Below are 25,943 nucleotides of genomic sequence, written 5' to 3' on the forward strand. Positions count from 1 at the left end.
ATTCTATAACAGATAGTGGGGCTCTGCAGCCACCCTTGAGAAAGCAAATGCTTTTCTGCAATTGGGATAGTAAAAATAAAAAATAAAAATGCACTAGTTAAATTTATTACAGCGTACCAAGTTCCTGGATGTTTCTGAACTTCTTTTATTAAAGTGACAGTGTCTGGCACAGCTGCTGCAAGCGGTGCAGTATGTTTGTTTACTTCTCTAAAATCCACTGTCATTCTCTAGGATCCATCACTTTTCTTGACAGGCCACACCGGACTGCCACCTCAAAACTTCTACATCTAATAAATTTCTAATTGTCTGTGATATCTCTTCATGTCCTCCCAGAATTCTATATTGCCTCATTGTAACTAACTTAGTTGCAGCCAGGATCTGCTCAGGAGGCTTTTTTTTTTTTTTTTTTTTTTACTTTGCTGACCGTAACAGGTCTGGTAGTAATACAGGGTTTAACTCCAAATTGATACTGACTATCAGAAAGATTTAAAGTTAGTCTTCTTAGAATGTCTATATTGATTTTATATTCAGGAATGGGGACAATCATGACAGAATATAATAATTTTGGGAGGTTTCCTGTTTTCGTTTCCATTTGTGTTTGTACAGTTTTAATTTATTTTTCTCCCAAACCTGTAATAATTACAGGTTGTCTTTTAGATTTCCTGGGATTCCCATATATTAAGGAGGCCTCTGCTCCATCCTCAATTAGGGTATTTACAGTTTGTGGGAACTGGTTGTTCTAGATAAAAAACAAACAAACAACAACAAAAGAAAAAAAAAAAAATAAAAAAACCAAAACTTTAAGTTCTACATGGGGCCATCGGTCCTTCTGCACTCACTGCCCTAGAGCTTGGCCATTAATTCATATGTGCTGATTATAACATTGATTCCCCTCCCTTGCCTCCTGCAAAGGGTACAAGTCAGAAAATGCTGCCCAATCCTCTTTCACCCCCGGAACCAGTGATCCACTCACGGGGGGCCCTCCGTGGGCAGATGGAGGGTCCCGTTGAGGTTCGAGAAGGGGTGCCATAGGTTGAGTTGTCCCTGGATCCTTAGTTTTAGCACTCTGCACTCTCTTGCTAGGTTTATTCAGCCCTCTCTGTGTATATATTCGCCACGGCTCGTTAGTTGGAATACCATAAATTTTTTCATGAGACATGCTGTCTTTTAACAAAGCCGTAAACATTTCCGTACGAGAAATCCTGTTTTCACTGCCTTTAGGGCTGTCTCGAGTATCTCGATTCCCTGCACTCCCTCGGGGGCTCCACTCTTTAAGGTCACGTAACTGTTGCACTTTTTCTATTACTTCATCGAGGGGATCCCCCATTTCATTAATGCAAAGGGGCATAATTACATTTTTATATGCCAGTGGAATGGTTTTAATCACTCTGTTTCTCATAGTGACCGGCAAAGGATGCCACATCATAAAGTCAGCGTCTCCTACAAAAATAGCTGCTTTTATCCCTTCCTCTTTCATTTGCTGTATACAATCTCGCAAAGTATACCACTGACGGTCAGATGCCAGCCAGTCATTCTCTGTAGGATATTTGGTATTACATCCCAGAGCAGCCAGTGCTAACAAATTAATATCCTGAGTGTTGTTTTGAAATGCATCCTGCACAAAAGAATCTGAACTTAAAATCAAAAACTTTTTAGAATCTCCTGCGTCTAGGGTTACCCCTGCCACTCCCTGATCCTGCAAATGCACCATCCAAGAGAGCAAGGATTCCCCCGGTCTCTGCTTAAATCTTTCAATTATATCATTTACTTGATACTGTGTATAATCCTCTATCATATCCTTCCTCACAGCTTGCCCAATATTAGGATCTCTACCAGGATCCCACTGCACACTCGCTTCTGCAATCACTGCATGAACTTTCTTACACTTTCTCCTTTTCCTATACTTATATTGTGCTACTCGCACCGCAGCTTTCTCTGCCACTGTCTGATAAGTATCCAGCTTATCAGCAAACAACTTATTCTGGCATTGCAACATCACTATTTGACTCTTCAAATCACATATCTGTCGCTCCATCTGGGAGCGCTCTAACAACAGCCTCTCTTTACTCTGGTGTTGTTTTCTACATGCAGTTAACAAAATCCACCCTCGTTTACTTGAATTTGTAGTTTCTTTTCCTTTTTCAATAGGTACCTTTTCATACAATTTAAAACATCCAATGGTTACTTTAAATAATGGCATTTTTGTCGGATCCCACTTCTGACACCAATTTATGTTTTGCTGATCAGGGATATCAATTAAACTCAGACACCAGAGTGAAAAGAGCAGGCATATTTTACTAGAAATAACTAAATAATGTAACAGAATAATACAGAAAACATACAGTAAGAAAAGACAGAATAGTGCACTTAAACAAATAGGAAAATACAGGGTAATGCATCAAATCATTACTACTTGAGAGAGAAAGAGAATAGTGATTAAGAAAGATACATCACCACTTGCATACTTTACCATCATCCAGATCCGCAGTCGCTGGGGAGCCCCGGTTACAGCGAGGATTTGGAGAACCTTTCCCTGCAAGTGGGAAATCCTACGCGGTGCGTCCACCCGTAGGTGAGGCTTCCAAAGTCGCTGTGAGCGGGCCCAGCCTTATATACCTAAAAATCAGTAAGCCAGAATAGCTGACACCTTTGTTTTAAGCGGAAATATCTGGTTTTCATCTCAGTTAGGTTCCCCCCAGAGCCTGGCCAGGGCTTAAGGGAGAAGCTAAGGGAGTTTCCCTGCTTATCTAGTTAATTTATGAGCAAGGTCACAAGGCCAGACAACTGTTTCCGTGGCCTTGTTATCTTGCTCACACATAAAGAAATATAAGGATACATTCAGGATAGACATGTTTTATGCTGTTTAAACTACATCTTCTATGCATATTTCACTAATGACTACATACAGAGTTAGCAGTTTCAGTTCAGGGCCTGTTGCTCAGGCTTCAGTATTCCCACCTTTTACATCAGAACAGTTGGTTTGCTATAACTTAGTATAATACCTAATAGCACAATGGTTATCAGTTATAAAATGTACAGGATTCATCTATAGGTCAACTCTGGCTTGGGCTTATTGTCCAAGCCTTAGCACTTCAAGCTGCCTTTTCAGTTCTGATTGTCCTCGTGTGACTTGGACGCGATTTCTGTTGCCTGAGTTATTTATTGATGTGCTAAGCTGCCGTAGATCTGATTCATAGATCAGCACTGAAACACATCACAAAAAAAGAATGAAGTCCATAATATTTCTACTGAATTAATGTATCTACTTCCTTTATTTTCTCCAAGCCTTAAAATGAGAAATGTGTTTTGCTGCATAGCTGGCATATTTATAAAGCTGGACTATTACAAAAGGAGATGCCTATTCAGAGAGTCTCATGAATTTATGTGGCACACGAACAAAGTCTATTTTACTAGTCCATCTGTAGCTGTTGCATTCCTGACCTGGCTTTTGCAATCGCAGCCCAGCAGGTGAGACAGCCCCACATCCAGCCAGCTCATGCTGTATGCGGTGGCTCATCGCCCACATTCCCATGAGGGTCACAGGGTCTTGTGGGGTCTCTGCTTGCGTCCCCCAGGCTGTTCCCAGCGGTTCTACTGATCAGAGCTCTAGGGAAGGATGTGAATTGGGGTGTTATGAAGCTTTTTATGAAACAGTTATACCCAAAGTAGTAGAGATGAGGGATTAGGGATGAGGGATTATGCACTGGTGAGGCCACACCTGGAGGGTTGTGTCCAGTTTTGGGCACCTCAATACGAGAGAGATCTCGAGGGGCTGGAGCGAGTGCAGAGGAGGGCAACGAGCTGGGGAAGGGCCTGGAGAATAAATCCTGTGAGGAGCGATGGAAGGAGCTGGGGCTGTTCAGTGTGAGGAGGAGAAGGGGAGGGGAGACCTCATCACTCTCTACAGCTCCCTGAAAGGACGTTGTAGAGAGGTTGGTGCTGGTCTCTTCTCCCAGGGAATTAGTGACAGAACAAGAGGGAACGGCTTTAAACTGCAACAGGGGAGGTTCAGACTGGACAGGAGGAAAAAATGTTTCCCAGCAAGAGTGGTCAGAGAGTGGAATAGGCTGCCCAGGGAGGGGGTGGAGTCCCCATCCCTGGGTGTGTTTAAGGGCCGTTTGGATGAGCTGTGGGGGGATGTGGGGTAGGGGAGAACTTTGTAGAGTCGGGCTGAGGGTTGGACTCGATGATCCCGAGGGGCTTTTCCAACCTGAAGGATTCTGGGATTCTGTGAGAACTTCGCAAAGCTGAGTGATGAAGTGATTAACTGGACAGGAAAGTTCAGTACAGATTCATTAAAACTGAGGTGCTCTGGCAAAACACAGCCCTGGTTTTGCATTGACAATGTTGTGTTCCGAGCTATCCATCCCTGCTCAGAAATAGACATCTTGGGGCTATGACTGATGACTCCTCGAAAACATCAGTGGTACCATCACATCTTCAGTCCAGACTCCTCTCCTCGTTATCACCACAGGTTTCACTCGGTCCCCTCAGCGAGGGGGAGCTCAGGGCTGGTACGCAGCCGTTTCTTCCTTCTCACTCATTTCCAGTGCTCCAGTGTGGGCTGATCCATGGGCTGCAGTCTCTTTGGGGGTATCCGCTCTGGTGGGGCTCCTTCATGGGCCACAGTCCCTTCGGGGGCAGAGCTCCTACCACTGTGGAGCACCTCCTACTGCTCTGACTTTGCCATTCCCCTTGATGTTTCTCACTCTTTTTGTTCACTCCTCCTCTCTGCCTGGTATTTTCTGCCCTTTCTTAAATATGTTTTCACAGAGGCACCACAAACTCCCCTGGCTGGCTCAGCTTTGGTGCATGATGGGTCTGATCCAGCTGGAACCGTCGGCTCTGGCACTGGGCAGTGCTGGTCCTCCCTCCTGGCCACCCCTGCAGCCCACTCCAATACCCAAACCTTACCAGCTACACCCAGTACACTCGTCACAAATATCTTGAGCTGCCAGTTACAAATACTGGTTTGCTTTGTGCTGTGTGGATAACGAGTTATTTTTTTCCTAATTCAGGAATTGAAGCTCTTAATAAGATTTTTGCTAGAAATTCCTGCTTCCACAAAGTGGTATGTATCTGTTCCTACCAAACATATTTTTCTAAATTATAGCCAGTAAATAAATGCAAGAAAAAGAAGACACAGTGAAAAAGTTAATATTGGATGAAAATGTTTTATTCTGTCTGTCTCACTGCCCTTCTTGGACGTGCTGGGATGTGCTGCAAGGAAAGGAACAAGTCCCAGCTAAATGTTAACTCCTGAAGGGCTCTGACTACATCCATAAAGCCATCAACCTGCTGAGCTTGTGTAGCCTTTTATTACAGCACTAGTGCTTGTTGCACAAAGTATATTTGCTCGACAATTTGCAGTCATAAATTATTGTTATTTGTGTTGTGATAGTGACTGAGAGCCTGCCAAGGGCTCAGGCAGCACGCTGCATAGTCAGAGAAGAGGAGCACATTCCCCATCCCCAAAGCTAAGCTGAGAAAATACAAGAAAAGTCGAGCTGGGTGCAGTTAAGTGGGCAGGCCTGTCATTGGAAATTTAAATTGAAATCAGGATCCTCCTCTGTATCTGCTTGGTCCTCACCCCGTAGATGATGGGGTTGAGCACAGCGGGCACCAGGATGTAGATGTTGCCCATGATGATATGGACCAGTGGAGCCAGGTCCTTCCCAAACCTGTGCACCACGGACAGCCCAATCAGGGGCACGTAGAAGGCCAGGACCACGCAGATATGGGCAACGCAGGTGCTGAACACCTTGAGCCTCTCCTTCCACAACGCCAGCCGCAAGACAGCCTTGAGGATCAGGCGTAGGAGAGGCAGATGAGGATGGCGTCCAAGCCCATGACCAGCAGGATGGCGGTGAGGCCGTACACCACGCTGGGGGTGGTGTTGGCACAGGCCAGGTTCATCACGTCCTGGTGCAGGCAGAAGGAGTGTGACAGCACCCGGGAGCTGCAGAAGGGAAGGGGCAGAGCAGGACTTGGTTCTGTCCCTCCTCTGGAGCCAGGTGGTGTTCTGGCAGTCTTAGAATGTTAAGTGTGTTTATTTTTCATACTGAAAATATGTTACTAGCACAAGAGCTGCACTGTAGTACCACCAGAGCAGTGCTTTCAGTGTGAAACGTGCTACCCAGAGACAGAGTCACTGGGGCTGAGCAGGTTGCCCAGTACCGTGTACACCTCAGTTTTGTGTATCTCCAAGGATGGAGACTCTACAGCCTCTCCAGGCAGTCTGTGCTAGTGTTTGATTAACCTCATCATTAAAAAAAAAAAAAAGGTATTTGTTAGGTTTAAATGGAATTTCCTGGGTTTTCTAGTTTGTGCTCACTACCTCTTGTCCTTTCACTGGATACCACTAAGAACATGGTTTTGTCTTCTTTACTCCATCCCATCAGGTATTTACACACTTGGAGAAGACACACGCACAAAGAGAATCTCTTTGCCAAGGGAAATGTTCCTTCAACAGGGACAACGCCTCCCTTAAGGGGCTTGAGACTCAAAAATGACAATAGTTGGTGTTGGTAACTATTGATGCAGTATTGACTCACCTGTGGGACCACCAGCTGCCTGGGGCACCGAGCTGGGTCCTCACCCCTGTGCCCTGGGGGGACGTCAGTGATGTGGAGCCCAGACCCACCGCACCGGTGTGGAGCAGTGGGTGCATGCCTGCTTTTGAGGACTCATAAAGAGAAAGGAAAGGAAAGGAAAGGAAAGGAAAGGAAAGGAAAGGAAAGGAAAGGAAAGGAAAGGAAAGGAAAGGAAAGGAAAGGAAAGGAAAGGAAAGGAAAGGAAAGGAAAGGAAAGGAAAGGAAAGGAAAGGAAAGGAAAGGAAAGGAAAGGAAAGGAAAGGAAAGGAAAGGAAAGGAAAGGAAAGGAAAGGAAAGGAAAGGAAAGGAAAGGAAAGGAAAGGAAAGGAAAGGAAAGGAAAGGAAAGGAAAGAAGTTTCTGATTATGAAGCTATTGTCTGGTTCTTCTGGTTTGTGCTCTTTTTTTGGTAACCTTTTGGGGATTTTTGTTACTGTCCTTATTTCCTTGTATTTAACCTGTCTATCTATTTAAATGCAATATAAGTGCACATATTCACTTTATATATGTATATATAAATGCAATTCCTTGTATTTAACCTGCCTATTTAAATGCAATATGCACACATATACAAATATCCCTATATAAAGTGTAGCTATGTATAATGGGGGAGCTGCATGGAGGCACCCGGGGAGGTGGAAGATACAAGAGCTGGGTCTCTTCACATTCCAGAATGCAACAGTTGCACAGAGCAGGGTGAAACTGGGGAATTTTCTGAATACTCACTTTTTCTCATTTATTTTTCCACAGGCTGCCTTCACTCCCCTTTTTGCACTCTGCCATTTTTTTTTTCAGAGAAGACAGAAAAAAATCTACATGTGCACAGCCCTGTGGTGCTCACAGCCCCTGAGGAGCAAAGAAATCAGCTGTGAGTCCCTGGGCGAGACCCGTGGGGTTTGTTCCGTTTGGGTTAAATGCAGCTTCCCAGGTCTCTGCCCAGCGCCTGCCTGCAGCTCCCCAGCCCCGTCCCCTGCTGCCACCTGGGGTAAGTACAGGGGGGGTTGCCTGGGGATGACAGACTAGAGACGCTCTTCCCCCGCCAGGACAATTTGTTTGAGGGTTTGCACCAAAACAAGGATTTACAAAAGTCTCTGGCAGGAACAACAAAGCAGCATGTTAGAAAAGTGCTAAGATGGCAAATTGCTTCGCTAAATATTAGTTTTGATCTGATATATACAGATGGACTTTATATGAAAAGCCACCCTAAAAATTGATCTTGATCAATGATTAAAAAATGTCCTCATTCTCTCAAGTACTACACGAATGGGATGTGTAAGTTTATTTCTGTGATGACTTTGTTCCCCACAGGAGCTCCTCGGCTTTAGGTTCTTTACCCTCTCAGTTCCCTCTGTCGCTGTCCCAGTTCTCACTCTCCCACGTTGCTCGGGTCAGTCTCAGAGCTTTGTCCCCTCCACCCAGGGACAGTCAGCTCCATCTTTTGTCCCCGGGTGGCTCTTTCCCCTCCTGAGGGCAGCGGGTGTTTGAGGAGCAGCACCGCCCTGACCTGTGCTATTTGTGGGCACGACCGTTCTCCCACCGCCTGACCCTTTGGCCATGTGAAATCTTCGTTTATTTTTTTTTTTTTTTCCTGATAGCAGATGAGGTCTCAGCATGCACATGGGTGCGCAGACACAATCCGGGACAAATCTTAATCAGTTTGTGCTCTTCAGTTATGCAAAACGTATTTGTTTCCAGCTGAATAGAGACATTTTCCCTGCTCAGCCCTGGCAAGAGCTGAGGCTGTGCTGCTGTGGCCACCAGCTGTTCAGCTGGCGCTTTTAAGATGCGCTAGATTTAACTGCCTTTGCAGAGAAACCTGTCTGGAATATTTCTCTGGAAATCTGCCCCAGCCTCCCGTCTCTGAGCATCGCAGCTGATGGCCGTGAGGCTGCCCAGGAGAGCTGGCAGCTTCCAGAGCGCTAAATGGAGACCTGGTGTTTGCTCTTGGGTTTTCTAACGGCCTCAGGTAGACGAAACACCACTTCAGGTTCTCTGTCTTATTTGAGCCTCTGAATTTCTTCCTTTCCATTTAACCTTTTTGGCAGCTATAAAGCACAAATCCATTTTCCTTCCATCAGGGTCGGTTTGGTTAATTGACTTGCAGCTTTAGCTGATAAAGCTCCCTAAAACGTTATACATTTTGCCATACTTAAACAAAAAGGGAGGAAATCAATAGAGAGTCACATATAATGGGGCTACTTCTCAACTCAGAGTGAGCTGTTATCTCTTGTGGTCTGACCGCATTTGGTTCAGCACAAACACTGACCTTTCTCTGACTCTCTCCCCCTCCATCTCCCCTCTCCCGTCCGGGTGCTTCGGCCTCGCCGGGACCAACACGGCTAAGGCTGCCCTCCGGCTGCTGCCCTGGTCCCAGGGCTGACCTCCAGGTCCTGAGCCCACCTCTCCTCCTTCCCCAGGCAGGAGCAACCCAACCCCAGGCTGTCGTCCTGCCTGTGCTGCTGAGAAGCTTTAGGTGCCTCCCAAAGGGCTGAGCACCAAATATCCTGAAACTCTGGGTATTTAAAGGTTGGGGAGACACATTAAATGCCACACTGCTCTTTCCTTGTTATCTGCACAGCCCAGACAGTGACCCTGGGACTGGTCCCCTGGGTCGATGTGATGGTTATTCCTGAGGGCAGCTGCATGGGGGTTTTTTGGCCCATCCTCCCAAGACCATTGCAGCTGGGGTGCACGGGGTGTCTCACAGCAGGGCTTTTATTCCAAGACACTATTATTTCCAGACCCTCGGACCATCAGTGTGTGAGATGTCATCTTCCAATAGGACTGGGTCCAGTCCTCTGACCTTCATCCTCACCGGCATTCCCGGCCTGCCTGTGAGCAGCTACTGGCTGGCGTTGCCTCTCTGCTGCCTGTACCTCCTCATGCTCCTGGGGAACTGCTCCTTGCTGTGGATGATAGTGACAGACCACAGCCTCCATACCCCGATGTACTATTTCCTCTCCATGCTGTCCATGGCAGACCTGGGCTTGTCTCTCTCCACCCTGCCCACCATGTTGGCAATTTTCTGGTTCAAGTCCACCTCCCTCCGATTTGAGGCATGCGTTGCCCAGATGTACTTCATCCACTCCTTCTCTGCCATTGAGTCTGGGGTCCTGGTGGCCATGGCTTTTGACCGCTTCGTTGCTATTTGCTACCCTTTGCGCTACGCCTCTGTCCTGACGAGATCCCTGGTAATGAAGGTGGGGGGGGTGATCTTCACACGGGGCGTCTGTGTGGTGCTACCCGTCGCCATCCTTATTAAGAAGATGCCTTTTTGCAGGCCCCGTGTCCTGTCTCACTCATTCTGCCTGCACCAGGACATGCTGAGGCTGGTTTGTGGCGATGTCAGGGTCAACAGCTTGTACGGGCTGACTGCGGTGATCCTCACCAAGGGGCTGGACTCCCTGACCATCCTCCTGTCTTACATGATGATCATCAGGGCCATCTTGAGCAGCGTCTCCCAGGAAGCACGAGCCAAAGCCTTTAGCACGTGCATCTCCCACCTCTGTGCCGTCCTGATCTTCTACATCCCGCTCATTGGTTTGTCCATCATCCACAGGTTTGGGAAGCACCTGCCCCCCCTCACCCACACGCTCCTGGCCGATGCCTACCTCCTCGTGCCGCCTGTCCTGAACCCACTCGTGTACAGCTGGAAAACAACGCGGATCCGCAGGCGGATCCTCATCCTGCTCCGCCAGAGAGGGACCCAGCAGCGGGTCTAGGCCCAGAGCAGCAACGCCCCAAAGATCGTCTCCGTCCTTTCCTCTCCGGACTGGTTGCTCATGGGCAATATCATCTCCTGGAGAAAATCACTCATGCTCCTTCACTTCCCAGGAGAAACCTGTCACCTCTTCCACAGCACAGCTCTTTTCCTCTCCACGGAGGGGTGGATTATGGCAATTCACAGTATTCCACTTCCCATTTTGGGATGCCCGACTTCCCAGAAAGTCTGCAGGAGGGCAGAGCTGGTGTGGCAGGAAGGCAGAGCTGTCCTCCCTGCAGGTGGGAGAGAGAAGACAGCTGAGAGCAGACTTTTGTCAAAGAATTCACAGCTAACAGCCGTTTTGGTCTCTGAAGAAATATAAACAGTGTTGCCAGGCTTGTGCTTTTAATTACAATATCTCTATATTGGTTTATTATATGAAAATGTCAGCTCCCAGAGTTATGTGATTATATGAGACTCCTCAGCTTTCATTATACAAACAATGTGATTCACATCTTTACAGTTATGGAGACAGGAACTAGTGGCCTATGGACTGTGACCGAAGGACACAAACCCAGAAAACCAAGTCCCGTCTTGCTGCAGCGTCTGCAAAGGGAGTGTATGGTTTTACTGTCTCATGATACCATCTGCCCGGCCTATAACTCTGCTGGGAACGTCACAAAAATCTCTCCCCACCTCCCAGGTTAGGGTTCAAATGAGGGCAGGTTGGTCTGGTGTGGAGGCACAGGGTGTGATGGGTGTGCGACGGGTGTGCGATGCGATCTGAACTCACCCTGAGACTCCTGGTGCCGTTTCTATACTGCCACGGGTCCTTGTATAAGTGACATGTTCCATACGGGCGGGCTGAGCTGCCCCTCTTAGAGCATCAAGGCTGTCATTAGTGGAGCCTCCACCCCGTCCCAAGGCAATTCACCTCCTGACTAACACCCCCTGCAAGCCAAATCCTTGTGACTCTGTCACATCCGCAGGGTCATACCACACCTTTTGCTCCTTTCTGCCCCCAAATCAGTGCCTTGGGTCTTTTTCACGGGCTGGTCTCCTCCTCTGGGCTCCCTCAGCCCAGCCTTTGCCTCATCCCAGTAGCTGAGCGGTCAAGAAGGAGGGAGCAGGGTGAAAAGGAGAAAGAGAAGCCGCGACCTTGCACGTGAGAGCCCCCAGCTCATGGGAGAGAGCGTGCTGCAGGGATGCTGCGAGCAGCACTCGTGCCGGGGAGGGATGAAGGCAGAGGAAACCACCTATTTCAGTGCAGGCTCTTGGCAGGGTCAGTGTCCAGCCATGTGAAGAAGAGGCACAAGGTCAAGACTGGAGCTTGGGATGCCCTGGCCATCTGTCAGCAGGTTCCAGCAAACTGGGAGATGCTGCACGTAGCAGGGATGTGCTGGAGAGCTTTGCTAGGGAGAAAAAAAAAATGGTGTTTCTCTTTAGCTTTTTATTTGTTTCCCATCCACCCCACCCAGCTCCAAAAGCTGCTTTGGGAATTGCACTGAGAGCTTCCCCCAGCTCTCCTTGGTGCTGCTGTGGAGCATCCAAATGGCAAGGATCAGTGCCATGAAAGGGAGTTAGGTCCTTTTTTTTGGCAAGTGTGAGAGAGTTACAGGAAAATTGTACCTGGGTTTTTCTTTTTCATCAGGAGGAGGACATGCTCTGTCTCTTCCAGAGTCTGTTGGGTACCATCACTGGGAGGTGCCCAGCAGTAAATCCAGCAGGAACACATGGCTGCTGCTGTGCATGCTGCTTCCCAGATGCTGGGAAGGGACCAGTGTCTGCAGGAGGAAAGATGCACTCCGTGCAAAAATAAAGGTGGATGCAAGGCAAATGCCATTGTTTAACACGGAATCTCTGGGCTCGTGGCTGGGAAGTTGCCAGAAGTCTCTCCTGTGTTTTTCCAAGTGTCTGTAAAGTAGATGTCTGAAGACAGGGCATCTGTGTATGTCCGTGCTGAAACTGCTGGGCAGCTTCGATCTGCCAACAAGAGGTCAGAAGCCGGGGACCTCACCACGGCGACCTGAGCGCTCGGCGCTGTTACACCCTGCCGTGACCACAGGCGTGTCGCTGTGTGAGCTCAAGAAGGAGAAGTTTATTTCGTGCTTGAATGTTTTGCTAAATCCAGTGAGTCAGACTGAGCAAGCCCTGGGGAAGAGCAAGTGTTGCTGGAATCAGCTTGTGGACGGGAGAGAGCAGCTCCCTGAGGCGCAGAGCAGCTCCCCAGGAGGATAATGCAGCTGATGCATGTCAGCCACTGACAAATCTGGTGGCTGGTTTGGACTAGTTGCCTCACAGGCAAAGTCCACAACTGGGTTAAACCACCAGCACTTCACCCATTTGAGCCCAGCAGTGCTGACCAACCCCAGGCTCTGAGTCACCCAGTCCCAGAGAGCATCTCGCAGCCCCAGACAGCATCTCCTTCCAGGGACAGACGTGACATGACAGTTTGTCCATCTGGTGCTAATGGGGCTTCCCAGCCCTCCTGGAGGCGACTCTCACTCAGGAATAGAGCGCAGCTAATGCACTGCACTCCTGAAGGGCCTGTGTGATGCCGAGGAATGAAATTCATAGTAATTTTAGTTGGTATTTTACCTAAAAACACCTCCCCCACTTTACGGAGTAACGAGACCGGGTGCTGTGCTGGCTGTTGATTTAGGTTTGCAATCTGAAATCACAGAATCACAGAAATGTGCTGCCCTGAGGCCTGCAAGCATTCTCCGAACCTGCAGCTCCCGCTGAACCCGGCTGTTCTCCAGCTGTCTCCGAGTCACGGCGATTTGCCGGCTTCATTTAATAATTGACAGGACCGCGCGGCTTCCTAACGCTCGCTGTTTGCTTTTCTATGTTTGACTTTCCATCGACGGCGCCAAAAGCAATAATGTACATACCAATTTTTCTACAAGTGCTTTCCACCTGTCGATCCCTTTCTCTTATCTGCCTTTGCTCGGCCCTGTACCTACATCATACATTTGCCATCACAAAATTCCCTTTTGCCAGCAAACAGTGTAAGTTGTCAGCTTCTCCTTCCCACCAGCACCTGCACAGCCGGGTAAGCACAGTGGCTCTGATGATGCTACACAGGGATGTGAAAATAAACGAAGTCCAGACGCCGCCTCGCTTGCTTCTTATTCTGGTCAACATTTGTGTTTTGTACCAGTCTCACATTTCAGTCGTGTGTGCAACTTTCCTCCTGAAATAGCTGATCACACACAGCCCTCGCGACAGATTCGGCTGGTTTTGTCTTAACAGATTTCACAGGGTTTCTCTTCCAAGGAAGGGGGAAGGCTCCCTGCAGCAGCCCAGCTTTCTTACTGCTAAAACTTCATCTGCTCTGCAAGACATAAAAACCAGGCCCTAGCTATGAAGTTAAGGGAGTCTATAGACAAGCTCTGAAACTGGGTCAGATCTGGGATAATCTGATGCATACCACTGAGATGTTTTTTTCTGTTTATTATTTTTAGTAGCAACCATCCAACTCCTTATGCATCTTGGGATTTATCTGTTACAAAGTCCTGTTAAACTCCAGGGAACTTTGTAGTAAATCAACATGAATGAAGGTCCGAGAAGAGTTACATGTTCATTGGGAAAGTTTGTTTTATCTTTGGAATTGGACGTGGACTAATGTTCTGACCTACTTCAAGACCACAAAATCCTCTGTTTATGCCTCCATATCCGTATGTTTGCACATCTCCAGAAAGAGCGGCTTTTAGCTCCATGTAAACAGATTTCATACATTAATCTCAACCTTGAGAATGAAGTAGATCACGGTTGAGGCCAAAATGAATTGGACGTTTCAAGCAGACAAAGTGGAACACCATAAAAGGGTGTAGAGCTTTTCAAAGCACTGAGGTAAAACTCCAAAATCCAGCTTCTGGGTTTCCCTAGATGCAGTTCTGCATTCAGTGTCCCAAATTTGGGACTACGTGTGGGCCTGGGGTCCACAGTCCTGTGGGGTGGTGAGTCAGTGCAGCCGTGGAGCTGTGGAGCACATCTGCTCTAAGGCGAGCTGAGATGCTCTGTAGGTTCAAACAAGGAAAATTCAAACTAAAATCTACCCTTGAAACCACATCCTAGGTAACAAGCACTTCATCTTAAATCTCACCTGGTGGGTGTGACCCACTGGAGGTGTTTACAGCTCTGTAGGTCATGCATGAATAAACCCTCAGCTTTTTCCCCACAAGTGTCTTTGGAGAAGCTCAGGGTGGGTTACGTTGGGTGGGTTTCAGGATTTGCAGAATGATCCTGGTCTCCAGCTGTGGGAGAAAAATGAGGCATTGTGGCTGCAGAGGCTGATCTCATTGGATCATGCGAGGACCTGGCCAGCCCATGCCTGGGAGCTGCTGCCCGCTGTCACCAGGGGATGGCTCTCCAGTGTCCTCCTCCTCCTCCTCTTCCTCTCAGCACCTTGGTTAAGCAGGGTTAGTCTTGTGGCTCTCAGCCCTACTGTTGTGTTTCTTCTTGCAGAGAGAGAGAGTTTGTCCAGCCTCATTTAGAAATCCATGAACTCACTTCAGTGTGAGGGATGGACCAGATGACCTCTTCAAGCCCATTTTGATCGAACTGTCTATGATTTCTAGGATTAGGACAGAACGGACAGCACAAAACTGTACCATCATGGCTTTGATGGTGCTAAGGGCTCCTGGTTAGGTTTTCATCCCTGCTTCTGCTGTGGAGTGCTGCATTACTGACTTTGGCCTACGGTGTCCAGAAACCATCGCCCAACAACAGTGACATCTTTAATCACCAGACATCCATCCTGGTGGCTGGCAGTGACATTTCTGTCCAGCCTCTGTGCTCTAATCTCCTTGTACCCGCTAGAAACTATGCACCCTGTATTGCAAAGGTGAAGAGAAGCCTCCATGCACCCAGATATATTTTGTGTTTTGCGCAAGTCCTCACAGATCCAGTCCTACCCTTTCTGATACTGCCAGCCACACCGAGCCTGATTTGGTCTAATTTCATGGAAATTGCCTTCAATGCCTGCCCTCTCCATACCTTCTTCCTCAGTGAGGTTAGGCTGGGTGTGTGTCCCTATTGCAGTGCTCTCAGAGAAATACCTCATTCTTCCTAAACTTGATAATGGAGGAGGTAGGAGTCGTGTCTTTATCCAGAGATACTGCATTGTCCTCTCTTTGTTAAATACTTTTAAAAGCCTGAGGGCTGAGAAGATGGGGTCTCCAGGCATAAAGGCCAACAAGCTGTGGGACCTGAGTACGGTACCCTGTGGCTGGCTCTACAGTTCTTGGCTCATCTTCTGACCCCTGTGATGATGCTGGACATCACTGGACAAGTGCCTCAGACCCCTGAAATCAGCACCTCTCCCGTCATCCTTCCCAGATTCCCCCCTTCCTGCAGGGACTCGTGCTCGTGCACAACCTGGGGAATCACCTCCGTGTGCCCGGGGCTGCCAGCAGCAACACCAGGCAGCTCTGCAGGAGATCTGTAAACCAGTCTGCCCAAAAAGCAGAATTCTGGTCATAAAATTGCTTCCCAAGGGGACTTTATTCTCAAAGGAACTGGAAAATTCATAAGTGCAAATTCTAATGGAAAATTTCCCTGCAATCCTTCGAACGGCACCTCTGCTTACACTGGTATTTCTCCTTTGGCTGTTTGCTCTGCTCCCACCCCTCCTCTTTGAGACACCATTTCAGACATAAAACCCGTCTCTGAAACAAGAAAAAAAACCCTTGTGTATGCAGGAGCAGCAACAAGATTCTGACTTCACTCAACGTCAGAGTTACTCCTACGTCAATCACCAAATCCCCTTGATTCCTCACTTGGCCCCTTTCCAAAGCAGAGTCATCTGATAACATTTTCTCAATTCCTAGATTGAATTTCGACCATTTTGATGATGTCACAGTGATTTATTTTGAAGAAATCATTGCAGATGAGCAACGTAACCTCGTTACTGTCTCTCCTCACAGCTCTGCTCTCATTTTCTTGCTGCTGTTACTGAGATGCCCGTTGCGATATCTTAAAATTATGACATTATAAGAGACTGATAAAGGTGAATGGACACATCTGGCCTTACCAGTATGAAACTACTTTAGCCTACAGAATACAAAAATTAATATCCAAAGTATTTTCAACCTTTTCAAAATTATATTCTGGAATTTCAGTCTCTTTAAACCTTGCGAAACAGGGTGAAGACAAACATGAAATTCTTCCAGCCTGCGTGTGGCATGTATGCACCACGATCCGGCCACCTTGATCTGGATGGAGCCAGACAACCTGGAAACACTTCGGATTAATTAATTGGTGCCATTCTTCTCTTTCATTCTAAGCAGGAAATCCTCCCGCCTTGCAGACCACGGATTTTCCTGCCCCCAGCAAGCATTTGACCCCATTTTAGGTCTCTCAGGGATGCACGTGCATTTTTTTTTTGTCTTTTGCAAAACAGTGGTCTCTCTACAGCTAATGCCATTCCTGGTGGAGCTGTGCTGTGGACGGCGAGCACAAGGAGGTAGAAACCATGGAAAGAAGTCCCTAAGGAACGATGCTTGTCCAAGAGTCACGGCACACACCGCTGAGTTTGGGGATCTGGCACCGCTCTCACTGAGATCACACATCAGCAGCAAGTTTCACTGCTTTGTCTCGACATTCCTTCACCATCAGGGTAAATTTTTTGCATCCCAGCTGTTATTTACAGACTTTGGACAATGTTATCCTGGTGGTGGAGGTCTGGGACATGCTGTACATGATGTGCTTTGCGTTCATATTTTAGCAAATTAGAGACAGGTTGTGTTGACCTGCGTTCCCCTCTCAGTTGCCTCTGAATCACCTCTATCTACCAGCTTCACTTAATACAGGAAAATGAAATACAGGGGTTTTGCAATGTTTGCAGATTTCTCTGGGATTGTTTGATTTTCCAGCCCACACACTAAAAGCAGAGAGTCTGCTGCCTTCGTGAGAGGACTCCCTGTCCTTTCTGCATTTTCTGAATCCTCCCATTGTATTATTTACCTGATGTACCAAGTCAGGCATTAAATATGTCAATGTTTGCCCGTGAGCTCTTGTGAGCTCGTTCATTTCTGTAGGATGAAGCGCTGGTGACCGAGGATCTCCTGCGTGTCGCTCAGGGCAGCACAGGAAATTGGTTGACACCACTTCACTTTACCCAGGGTTTTTGTGATGATTTCAATTAAAGACACTATTTTTCTGCTGAAACAATCCAGGTGGGTTGGCCTCTGAACCAGCTGCAGCTGTACAGGCTTAAAAGTGCTCCACACAGGTTTAACTGCCCTGCTCCCTGCAGAAGACCTGCTGGAGTGGTATCTGCTTCTATAATTTCATCCGAGCCCTGTGTTGAGGTCACCATGTCATTCATAAAGTGGTGAAGTTAAAGTGGACCCACTTAGGCACAGGACCAGAGCCAGAGAGGGTTTCTGCAGGTTTGGAAGTTGCCCAGACGCCCAGCACAGGAATACATGAATGGAGTCACATCCGGGCTTCACCACAGCTTGATCCCACCTTTGACAGTTCAGACTACAAAAAGTCTTGCAGCCAGCTTAGATACCTCAGACAGAGTGCAGGAGAACCACTGTCGACATGAGGCACAGCAGCAGAAGGGAGGGACCTCCTGTCGACTTTCAAAGCTATTTCAACTTCCAGGGCTGAAGTGGTCGCAGTTGCAGAGGTTTCTGCAGCAGACGTTATTTCCAGGTCCAGACCTGGATCCAGGGCACTTGTCCATCCTCCCCTTTTCTGTGCACACGTACATCTGCCCCTGACTCCAGTCCTGCCCCATGAAAGTCCCTCACACACTTACTGCAACCCCAAACTGGTGCCAGACCAAAGCCTCCCTTCTCCAGCCCCCCTTCTTTATCCTTCCCCAGGACTTAGGGACATGGTTTAGTGGTGGACCTGGTAGTGTTAGGTTAATGGTTAGACTCGATGATCTTAAGGGCTTATTCCAACCTGATGACTCTATGCTTCTATGACGTCCCACTGCAATCAAAGCCTGGCCCATGTCACCAACCCCACCAGTTCCACCATCTTCAACCACAGCCCTCAACACACACCCGCCCCCCAGGGACACGCTACAACTGCCGCCTGCCAGGAGCTGCTGGATCTTGGGTGTCTGACCCATCACACCCTCCCCTGGGTCGTCAGCTGGTGCTACCAGCTCATCCCCAGAGCTCAGTGGGGAGGATTCCCCCTCACGCTAAGGCCCAAGGGATCCCAAAGCGGGAGAGCTGCCCAGCTCCAGGGTTATGTGGTCCTTTGGGGAATCTGTCATCAGAGCAGCTGGTGCCTGTCCAGGTTCTCCCGAGCTCTTTTCCTCGGTGTTATTTTTGAGCCTCGGTTGATGGCTGACTGGGAAAACTGTTGCGTCACTGCTGGTGACGTCAGAGCTGCTGCTGCCAATGTGGTCATCTGCTCCTTCGGTAGCAAGTGGGAGGGACGGCCTGCCAAGGAGAAGACATCCCTTCTGGTCTGCAATGTCTCCTTCCAGGCAGCTGGGATATTTTTGTCCAGCTCAACACAGCCGCTGCAGCCAAAGAAAACTGTGTATGATCAAACAGCCTTTGCATTTCTGAAACTTTTTGAAGGAGAGAAGGATGGGGGACGTGGCTGCCTTCCTCCCCTCTCCAAACTCTGGAGCAACCCTGAGGGACATGGCTGGGCCAGTGGGAAGTGAAACCTCCACAGCAGCCGCCTTTGAGTCTCACCTTTCAGTTCAGACCTTTGTGTGGACACACAGATGGTGGAAAAGAAAGAAGCCGGAATTGGTGCCAATGTGATGATTTCAGGTAGCAACGGTGGTCCTGTTCTCCTGGATCTTCCTAAACCCTTTCCTATTTGCATATGTCCAAGGAGCATTACCTTCCTAAAAGTTGTGAGCGTCCTCATTTTGAACTGGGTCTTGTAAAAGCTTTTACATGGGAAGACCAAGTCCCCCCTGCCCTTCCCTCCTCACCATCCCTTCTCACACTCCTATCAGTACTCACACAGTGAACTCTGGCCTGTACAGTAAATATGATTAGGACTGGCTTATGTTCAATTTATAAACATTTACACCAGACTGATGTGTGCCAAGTCGTGGCTGTGTTCCTCCTCAGCTGTGGTTCTGGGAAAGCTTTTTTTTTTAAGATGGGAAAATAGATTAACAGATCCTCACACTCCTTCCCATATACATGCAATACCTGTGCTTCTGGGAAAAGGGATTAAGCAGAAAACCATCAAGAATGACTTGGTGGGAACATCACTGCAGGAAGCTCAGTGCATGTGGGTGAGCCTTGAGACACAAATCAGAGGGAATTGTAAGATTTTGAGCATGTCTGGTACAAGATGAAATTATCTCACATTATACAATAGGTGTGGGGGTCATTCAGGCAAGATCGACATTTTATAGTGGCTGCTGGAAGCCTGAGCCCTTTTTCTCATTCAGCCATGGGCCTGCTGGATAACCCTGAGCAGACACTTTCACCTCCAAGCCATTCCCTTGCTCCAGCAGACCCTATGCAACCCCTCTCTGGGCCAAGCCTACAACCAGGTTGCTCGGCACGCTGGTCTTGAGAGGACCTCAAGCACGACACTCAGGCTAGAAATAGGTTATGATTTCAGCAGATGCCAGATAAGTAACCAGGGGGAAATTTTCTCTCTGGCGGTTCCTAGGGGTCATGCTGCAAGTTTGTAAACCAGATCGTTGCTCCCAGCTGCACAGACGCAGATTTGTCTGCAGCGTCTCAGTGCAGGAGCCTGGACAAGTGACGCTGGGAACTGCCTGATACGTAGAGGAAAATGGTGGCAGAGACACCCAGGGAAAAGAAACTTAATGTGCGTGAAAAATGAGCGTGTGCAGGCAGCTGGGCTGAGCAGAGCAGGGAAGGAGAGACCACGTCATTTCCACAGATGACGAGTCCAAAAAGATTCAAGGTTATACCTTTTCTGCAGATCTGTGGAAAAACAGGTCTGGAAGGGGCCTGGAGAAGGTGTTTATCTTGCCTGTGCCTTTGCCCTGAGACAGGATCAGCTCAGCTGAAACTGCCACAGAAAAACATACAGGAAAAATGTTCAGGAAAACCATCTGTGGTGGCCACTCCATGACCATGCCAACCTGCTCCCCGGCTTCACTGCCCACCCCTTGCCTAACCTCAGGTTTCCTTCCTGCCAGTTCAGCCCATGACACTTTGCCTTCGCCCCCCAGTCTGGTTATTCCCACCTCTGCAGCATCCTTCAGGACACTTTCCTCTCCCTGCTGCCTCCGAGGCCCTCTCCCATTTTCGCTCTGCACCGTGGCATCTCAGCTGCTCTAAACCCATCACACCACGTTTAAGTTTTGTGCTCGTCATGGCCAGCTGTGATGCAGCTTTCACTTCCAACGTAAAGACGTTGTTCTCCAGCTAAAGCTTGTTTGCTCTGAAGACCCTAAGAACTGTTCTACTAGACCAAACTAAAGGTCCATCCATCCTTCCATCCTGCCTTGAAGAGTGGCTATTAATGGCCATTTAGGAAGGTAATTCAGTTTATCCTTCCCTTGGCACATGTCCCAGCACCTAGCAATCAATTTAGAGGCTTCCTGAACAGAAGGCAGTGCCTTGGCCATTATGTTTAATAGAAATCAATTAATCTCTCACCTATGGGTTTGTCTAATACTTTCTTGAACTTATATATGTACTTTGGGGTCCCACAACAGCCAGCAGCAATGAGTACCATAATTCCATTATAAACTCTTTAAAAAAATGCTTTTTTATTTGTTTTAAATCTGCTTGATATTTTCAGGGTGTGTCCTCCCCCTCCTAGTGCACATGGTGTGAGGAAAGGTGAATAATCATTCCATACGTATTCTCTCCTCCCCACTCATTATCTTATTGACCTTTCCTGCACTGCTTTACTGTCTCTTCTTAAGGCTGAAGAGTCCTTTTATGATAATCCCCACCTCTACAAGAGCTTCCCTGAAGTGGTCAGGCTGTTGAACTAGATGATCGTTGTAGGTTCCTTCCAACTGAATTTTCCCTTCCCTTCCCTTCCCTTCCCTTCCCTTCCCTTCCCTTCCCTTCCCTTCCCTTCCCTTCCCTTCCCTTCCCTTCCCTTCCCTTCCCTTCCCTTCCCTTCCCTTCCCTTCCCTTCCCTTCCCTTCCCTTCCCTTCCCTTCCCTTCCCTTCCCTTCCCTTCCCTTCCCTTCCCTTCCCTTCCCTTCCCTCACTTTTGAGCATGTTTGCTCCAGGCCATTTGCTAGCTTCAGTGGTTCTTCTTCCTCTGTTTTTTTCACATCTGGCAGGTCTACAGATAAGAAACCTCTGCCAGGACCCTTCAGATGAGTGTCACCAAGGCTCAGTGTATTCAGCCATAAGCCTGGCTGTGAGGTTTAACAACCAGGTAGGAGCCGACAGCTGCCTTACTTAAAATTAATGCTTGTAAATTAATTGTTCTTTGGCTCTGGGGCCACCCAGCACCAGGTGGTCCAGGATCGTGCCAACAAACCCTTCAGCCTCTGAACTGAGGCAGCGACATCATTCAGGCTCCTGAGCCCCTGCCTGGGAGTTGCCGAGGGGCCAGTTGGCTCCGGTCAGCAACGTGCCAGGGGCCCTGATAACAATGTCCTGGTGTCCATTGTGGACAGCACCCCGGCACAGCCCGGTTTATGACTACAGAAATATCTCTGTATTTACTACAGACACCTCATGCGAGAATGGGCAAACCCATTGTCTTGGTTTGGCAGCCACAGAAATAGGGGTTAATAGCAATTTCCATGCCACAGCTGAGGTAGCAAAGATAAAATTATTACCATGAGACATCTAGGTACAACAGGCTTCTGGGCCATCTGAGAGGATATCCGCTAATGTGTCTGTGTTTGGCTTCGAAATATTTAGTTTGTTTTTATTGTGCAATATATTATGATTTTAATTAAACATTTTGTGTCTCACTGGTCACAGGGGGATAGCCAGAACTTCACCTCTGTTATTCCCTCAGAGAGATACAGCAAACACTCTTCTTGCAAAATTTATTATTATTTGCATTACGGATCCATTCTCACAATAAAAATTATGTGCATTGACAGCATGCTGCAGCATTGCCAGCCATAAATCACAGGGAGCTATAAACATGTCGCCCAATAAACTATCAGGAGAAAATCATGCCTGCTGGGGGAGCATCATAAATGGAAAAGATCGTTTACTTCACACACTGTTTTCACCGCTACGCCTCACGCTGTTTACGCATGGGGAGCTTGGGCTCCACACGGCTCCCGGGTGATTGGACGGGGTCAGTCCTCAGGGTGCGTTATAAGCACTGCCCTCCTGACACTGGGATGCGGATGCACGTTCTTCCTCCGCATCACAACGGGGTTGTGCTGTCTGCGCAGGTCGTAAAGCCCCTGGGCCTCCGCCGCCGCGCTCGGTAAGTACCTGGGGCAATTATCAGCCTCTCCATCCTTGCACTCCCGTTTACTGGTGCAGTGGCTGTGGTTTATGGAGCTGGACACCAACATGGGTGGGGACGTGCATCTCCAAAGCCCTGCTCAGGAGGTCCACGCCGCTCCACGGGACGCGCTGGGTTGGATGGACCAGAGGGAGTGGGCGGCTGTAATTTCAGGCACCGCCGGCACTGTGCTACAGCCGGGGAAGATCCAGCCGTCGTGGTGCCGACTGCTGTTGTGCTGTGAATTTTGTGCAAGAGTCAGCCTGCTCTTCCACCATCTGCTGGCCTGGCTCAGCTGGTGGGAATGGCACCTTCCTGTCCTTGCCTGGAAAGTCAACAAAAATTCATCTCTGTGGGTGCTGCATCTCCAGAGCTCCCTTGCTAATCTTCCTCCCTTCGCTGAGCGGCTGAGCCCTCGCTTGGATGCTTGAGTTGGCAGCGATGTAGTTGTGAAAATAACAAAACCTCCTCTTGGGAAAAAAGCAGATCTCTTGGTCTCATCCTTCACCAGTCCCTGCTCTTGCCTACGCTGAGAAGAACTCTTAAAGCACCAGTACTTTTCTTAAGTTATTGCTGAAAATCAAAGTCAGGGACAGGCAAGAAATCAGGAGGTGGCTTTTGAGGGCTGCAGAAGGAGGGATGTCACCGTGTCCTCCATGAGGCATCTGCATTCATGCCTGACCCCTTCCCCCAGGTGTCCAGGGTAGCTCCTGGGGAGCAGAAATGCCCTGGGCACTGATCGGGTGGATGGTTTTCTCTCTCTGAGGTAGGATGCTTTTCTAGGCTGGCAGCAAATGCTGCCCAGGTGCTGCCATTAATCTTTAAATTGATATCCTCCACTAACTGGGGGTTTGTTTCCTCGTCAGGGCTTGGCTGCAATGGGAAAGGTGTAACTGCTGTCCCAGTCAGCTGGGAGGTGTAACATATATATGTGTGTTATATATGCACATACATATGTATGTAAACATAAAAAAAATGCATGGGTGTTTATATATTTTTATAAATATATATATATTTTAAAAAATATATATTTTATATAGTCTATGTATTTTATATATTTTTTATATGTTATTTATAGACACACACATACATATATACACACACACATAAAACATGGAGAGGAAAAAGACCAGCTGGGAGTGGGATTCATATCTGTAACGTGTAGGAGCACACAACAAACCAGAGTAGCTCAGAGGGAAGCAGAGCTGGTAAAGCCCCTTCCTAAATAACTCACACAGAGTGGTAGGAGTTGCTTGTGTCTAACAGAGTCAGGTTTGCATGAAGGTTTTCTTGTAGGAGGAGCATCCCTTACAGACCCCAGTGAGTTCTCACCAGTCCTTTCTTTCCCACTGTGCTCTAACAGTCTCTCTTCTTTATCCACCTCCATATTCCTAAAAACCTCTTGAATCTCAGTACCTTTGAGAGTTGTGGATATCTGCCAGACGTGGCAGTAAGGGACGCCGTTAGACAGGCGAGCAGGCACGCACGCACTTGGTTTGTTCAGTTTTTTTAACCCATCCTCCAGATGAGAGTGAATCGCAGGAGTCTGCAGCTGAATGCTCACTGCCCGGATGCTGTTGGATTGACAGCTCTTACCTTTGGGGGGCTCCGAGCTGCTGTTTAGGACCAGAGGTACCTCCGGACAGTTTCCTTTTGCCAACGTCAACCACTGTCGATGTCTCAGGGAAGGCGCTGGCTGCCCATCCACATCTGTGCCATCTCACGGGCCAGCGAGGCTCCCAAAGAAGGGCTGTGACTTGTCCCTTCAGCAACTGACACCGGCCAAGGTGATTCCTGATACTAACATGCAACTTTGTAAGGAAGATAAAGTGGCCCTGCCTGGAGGAAATAAAATGACTTTGGGTCTTCCCCAGTGTTGCCCTGGAGCAGGAAGATGTTTATCCCGGCTAAGCCTGGGGATTTATTGCCACATTAGACTCTCAAGCAGGCTGAGAGTCTAATGGAGCAAAGTCATATTAGGAACATAAATACATCATGGAAGATACGTGTGTTTACTCAAAAATGAACTGTGTTGTAGTAAACCCTCTTGCTCACAATTCAGGCAGTCGTCAACCTGCTTGTTTTGTATCCCACAGAAAGTGCATTAAGACTTAAACCACAAGTATTTCTTTTCCTTTAACCAGCTCTTGTTCTGTACATTCCCTGCTTTCCCCCATCCACCCAGCCAGTTGTTCTGTCCCAGAAGGCACAGAGAGAGCTTGGGGACCCCGTCAGCCTCTCCAGCCTCTCTGCCAGGGCACATTGTCACGTGCCATGTAGGAATCTGGGTTGTGCTGAGGTGGCTGAATCCTCCAAGAGGACTGAAGCCGATGGTAAGATCACAGGCTCATAGGTTCATCGCATGATTCAGGTTGGAGAGACTTCAGAAGATCTCTAGTCCAACCTCCTGCTCAAAACAGGGCCAGCTATGAGGTCAGACAAGGCAGCTCACAGCTTTATCCAGTTGGGTCTTGAAAACTTCTGAGGATGGAGATGCACAACTTCTCTGGGCAACCTGCTCCAATGCTTGGTGGTGCTCATGGGGAACCATTTCTCATTATATCCAGTCTAAACCTCCCTTGTTTCAACGTATACCTGTTATCTCATCCTCCCACCAGGGACTGCTGTGAAGAGCTGGGCTCAGCCTTCTGGATGGCCTCCCTGTAGGTAGGGGCAGGCTGCTCTTGGGTCCCTGCAAAGCCACCTCTTCACCAGGCTGAACAAGCCTCTTTCCTTGCTCCCTTACCCTGGGGCACTTCTCCAACTCCCATCCATCTCAATGACCTTCTGCTGACCTCATGAGAGTAGACATCTGCTAGGTTTCTGGAAAGGCCTCACTCACCTGGTACTCTTGACCCCACCTGTGCCCCTCCCCCCTGATTCAGACCCAGAGACTTTCCGTGGATGCCTCCTCGGTGCTTCTAAACCTGCAACCTCTTGTGCTTTGGCTTGCATTTCCCTGTTATTAATAAAAGTCACAGGCACCACACCAGTGGGGTTTTGCTCATTTATTTCCCTTCACCTGATAGTAAGGTAGATTATGAAATGAGCCACAACTTGGCTGTGAGAGCCGCTGAAAATCCACCTTACCGTGGTGGCCATCTGAGGTGAGAGCAGTGGCATCTAAGTGCCTGATTCTCTGTTACATTTTGCATTATTTCCAATGTTGATTTCTTATCTAAGAAGTCAGAGTTAAACTTGCCCCATTTTCCTGTCCTTTGATCTCCAGTTAGCATCAAAAAGAAGCCAGCTGCTTAGCAAGTCTTGGTTGGGTTGGCTG

General features: G+C 48.3%; 2 protein-coding genes across 2 annotated transcripts in view; one reads left to right on the forward strand and one right to left on the reverse strand.

Annotated features, from left to right (window-relative positions):
• Positions 1 to 5,272: 5,272 nt before the first annotated feature.
• LOC141919986 (olfactory receptor 51E2-like) overlaps positions 5,273 to 25,943 on the reverse strand; it is a 43,800-nt gene continuing 23,129 nt past the window's right edge. The window contains 2 exon segments of the mRNA XM_074816666.1: positions 5,273 to 5,814; positions 5,817 to 5,959. Of these exon segments, the coding sequence (XP_074672767.1) occupies positions 5,546 to 5,814; positions 5,817 to 5,959 (412 nt within the window). The 3' untranslated portion in view covers positions 5,273 to 5,545.
• LOC141919983 (olfactory receptor 51H1-like) lies at positions 9,357 to 10,440 on the forward strand. The gene has a single exon (XM_074816662.1). It carries the CDS (start codon positions 9,357 to 9,359, stop codon positions 10,311 to 10,313), a length of 957 nt encoding a protein of 318 aa, XP_074672763.1. The 3' UTR covers positions 10,314 to 10,440.

The sequence above is a fragment of the Strix aluco genome, chromosome 2 (genome assembly GCF_031877795.1).
Source record: "Strix aluco isolate bStrAlu1 chromosome 2, bStrAlu1.hap1, whole genome shotgun sequence".
Lineage (NCBI taxonomy): Eukaryota > Metazoa > Chordata > Aves > Strigiformes > Strigidae > Strix > Strix aluco.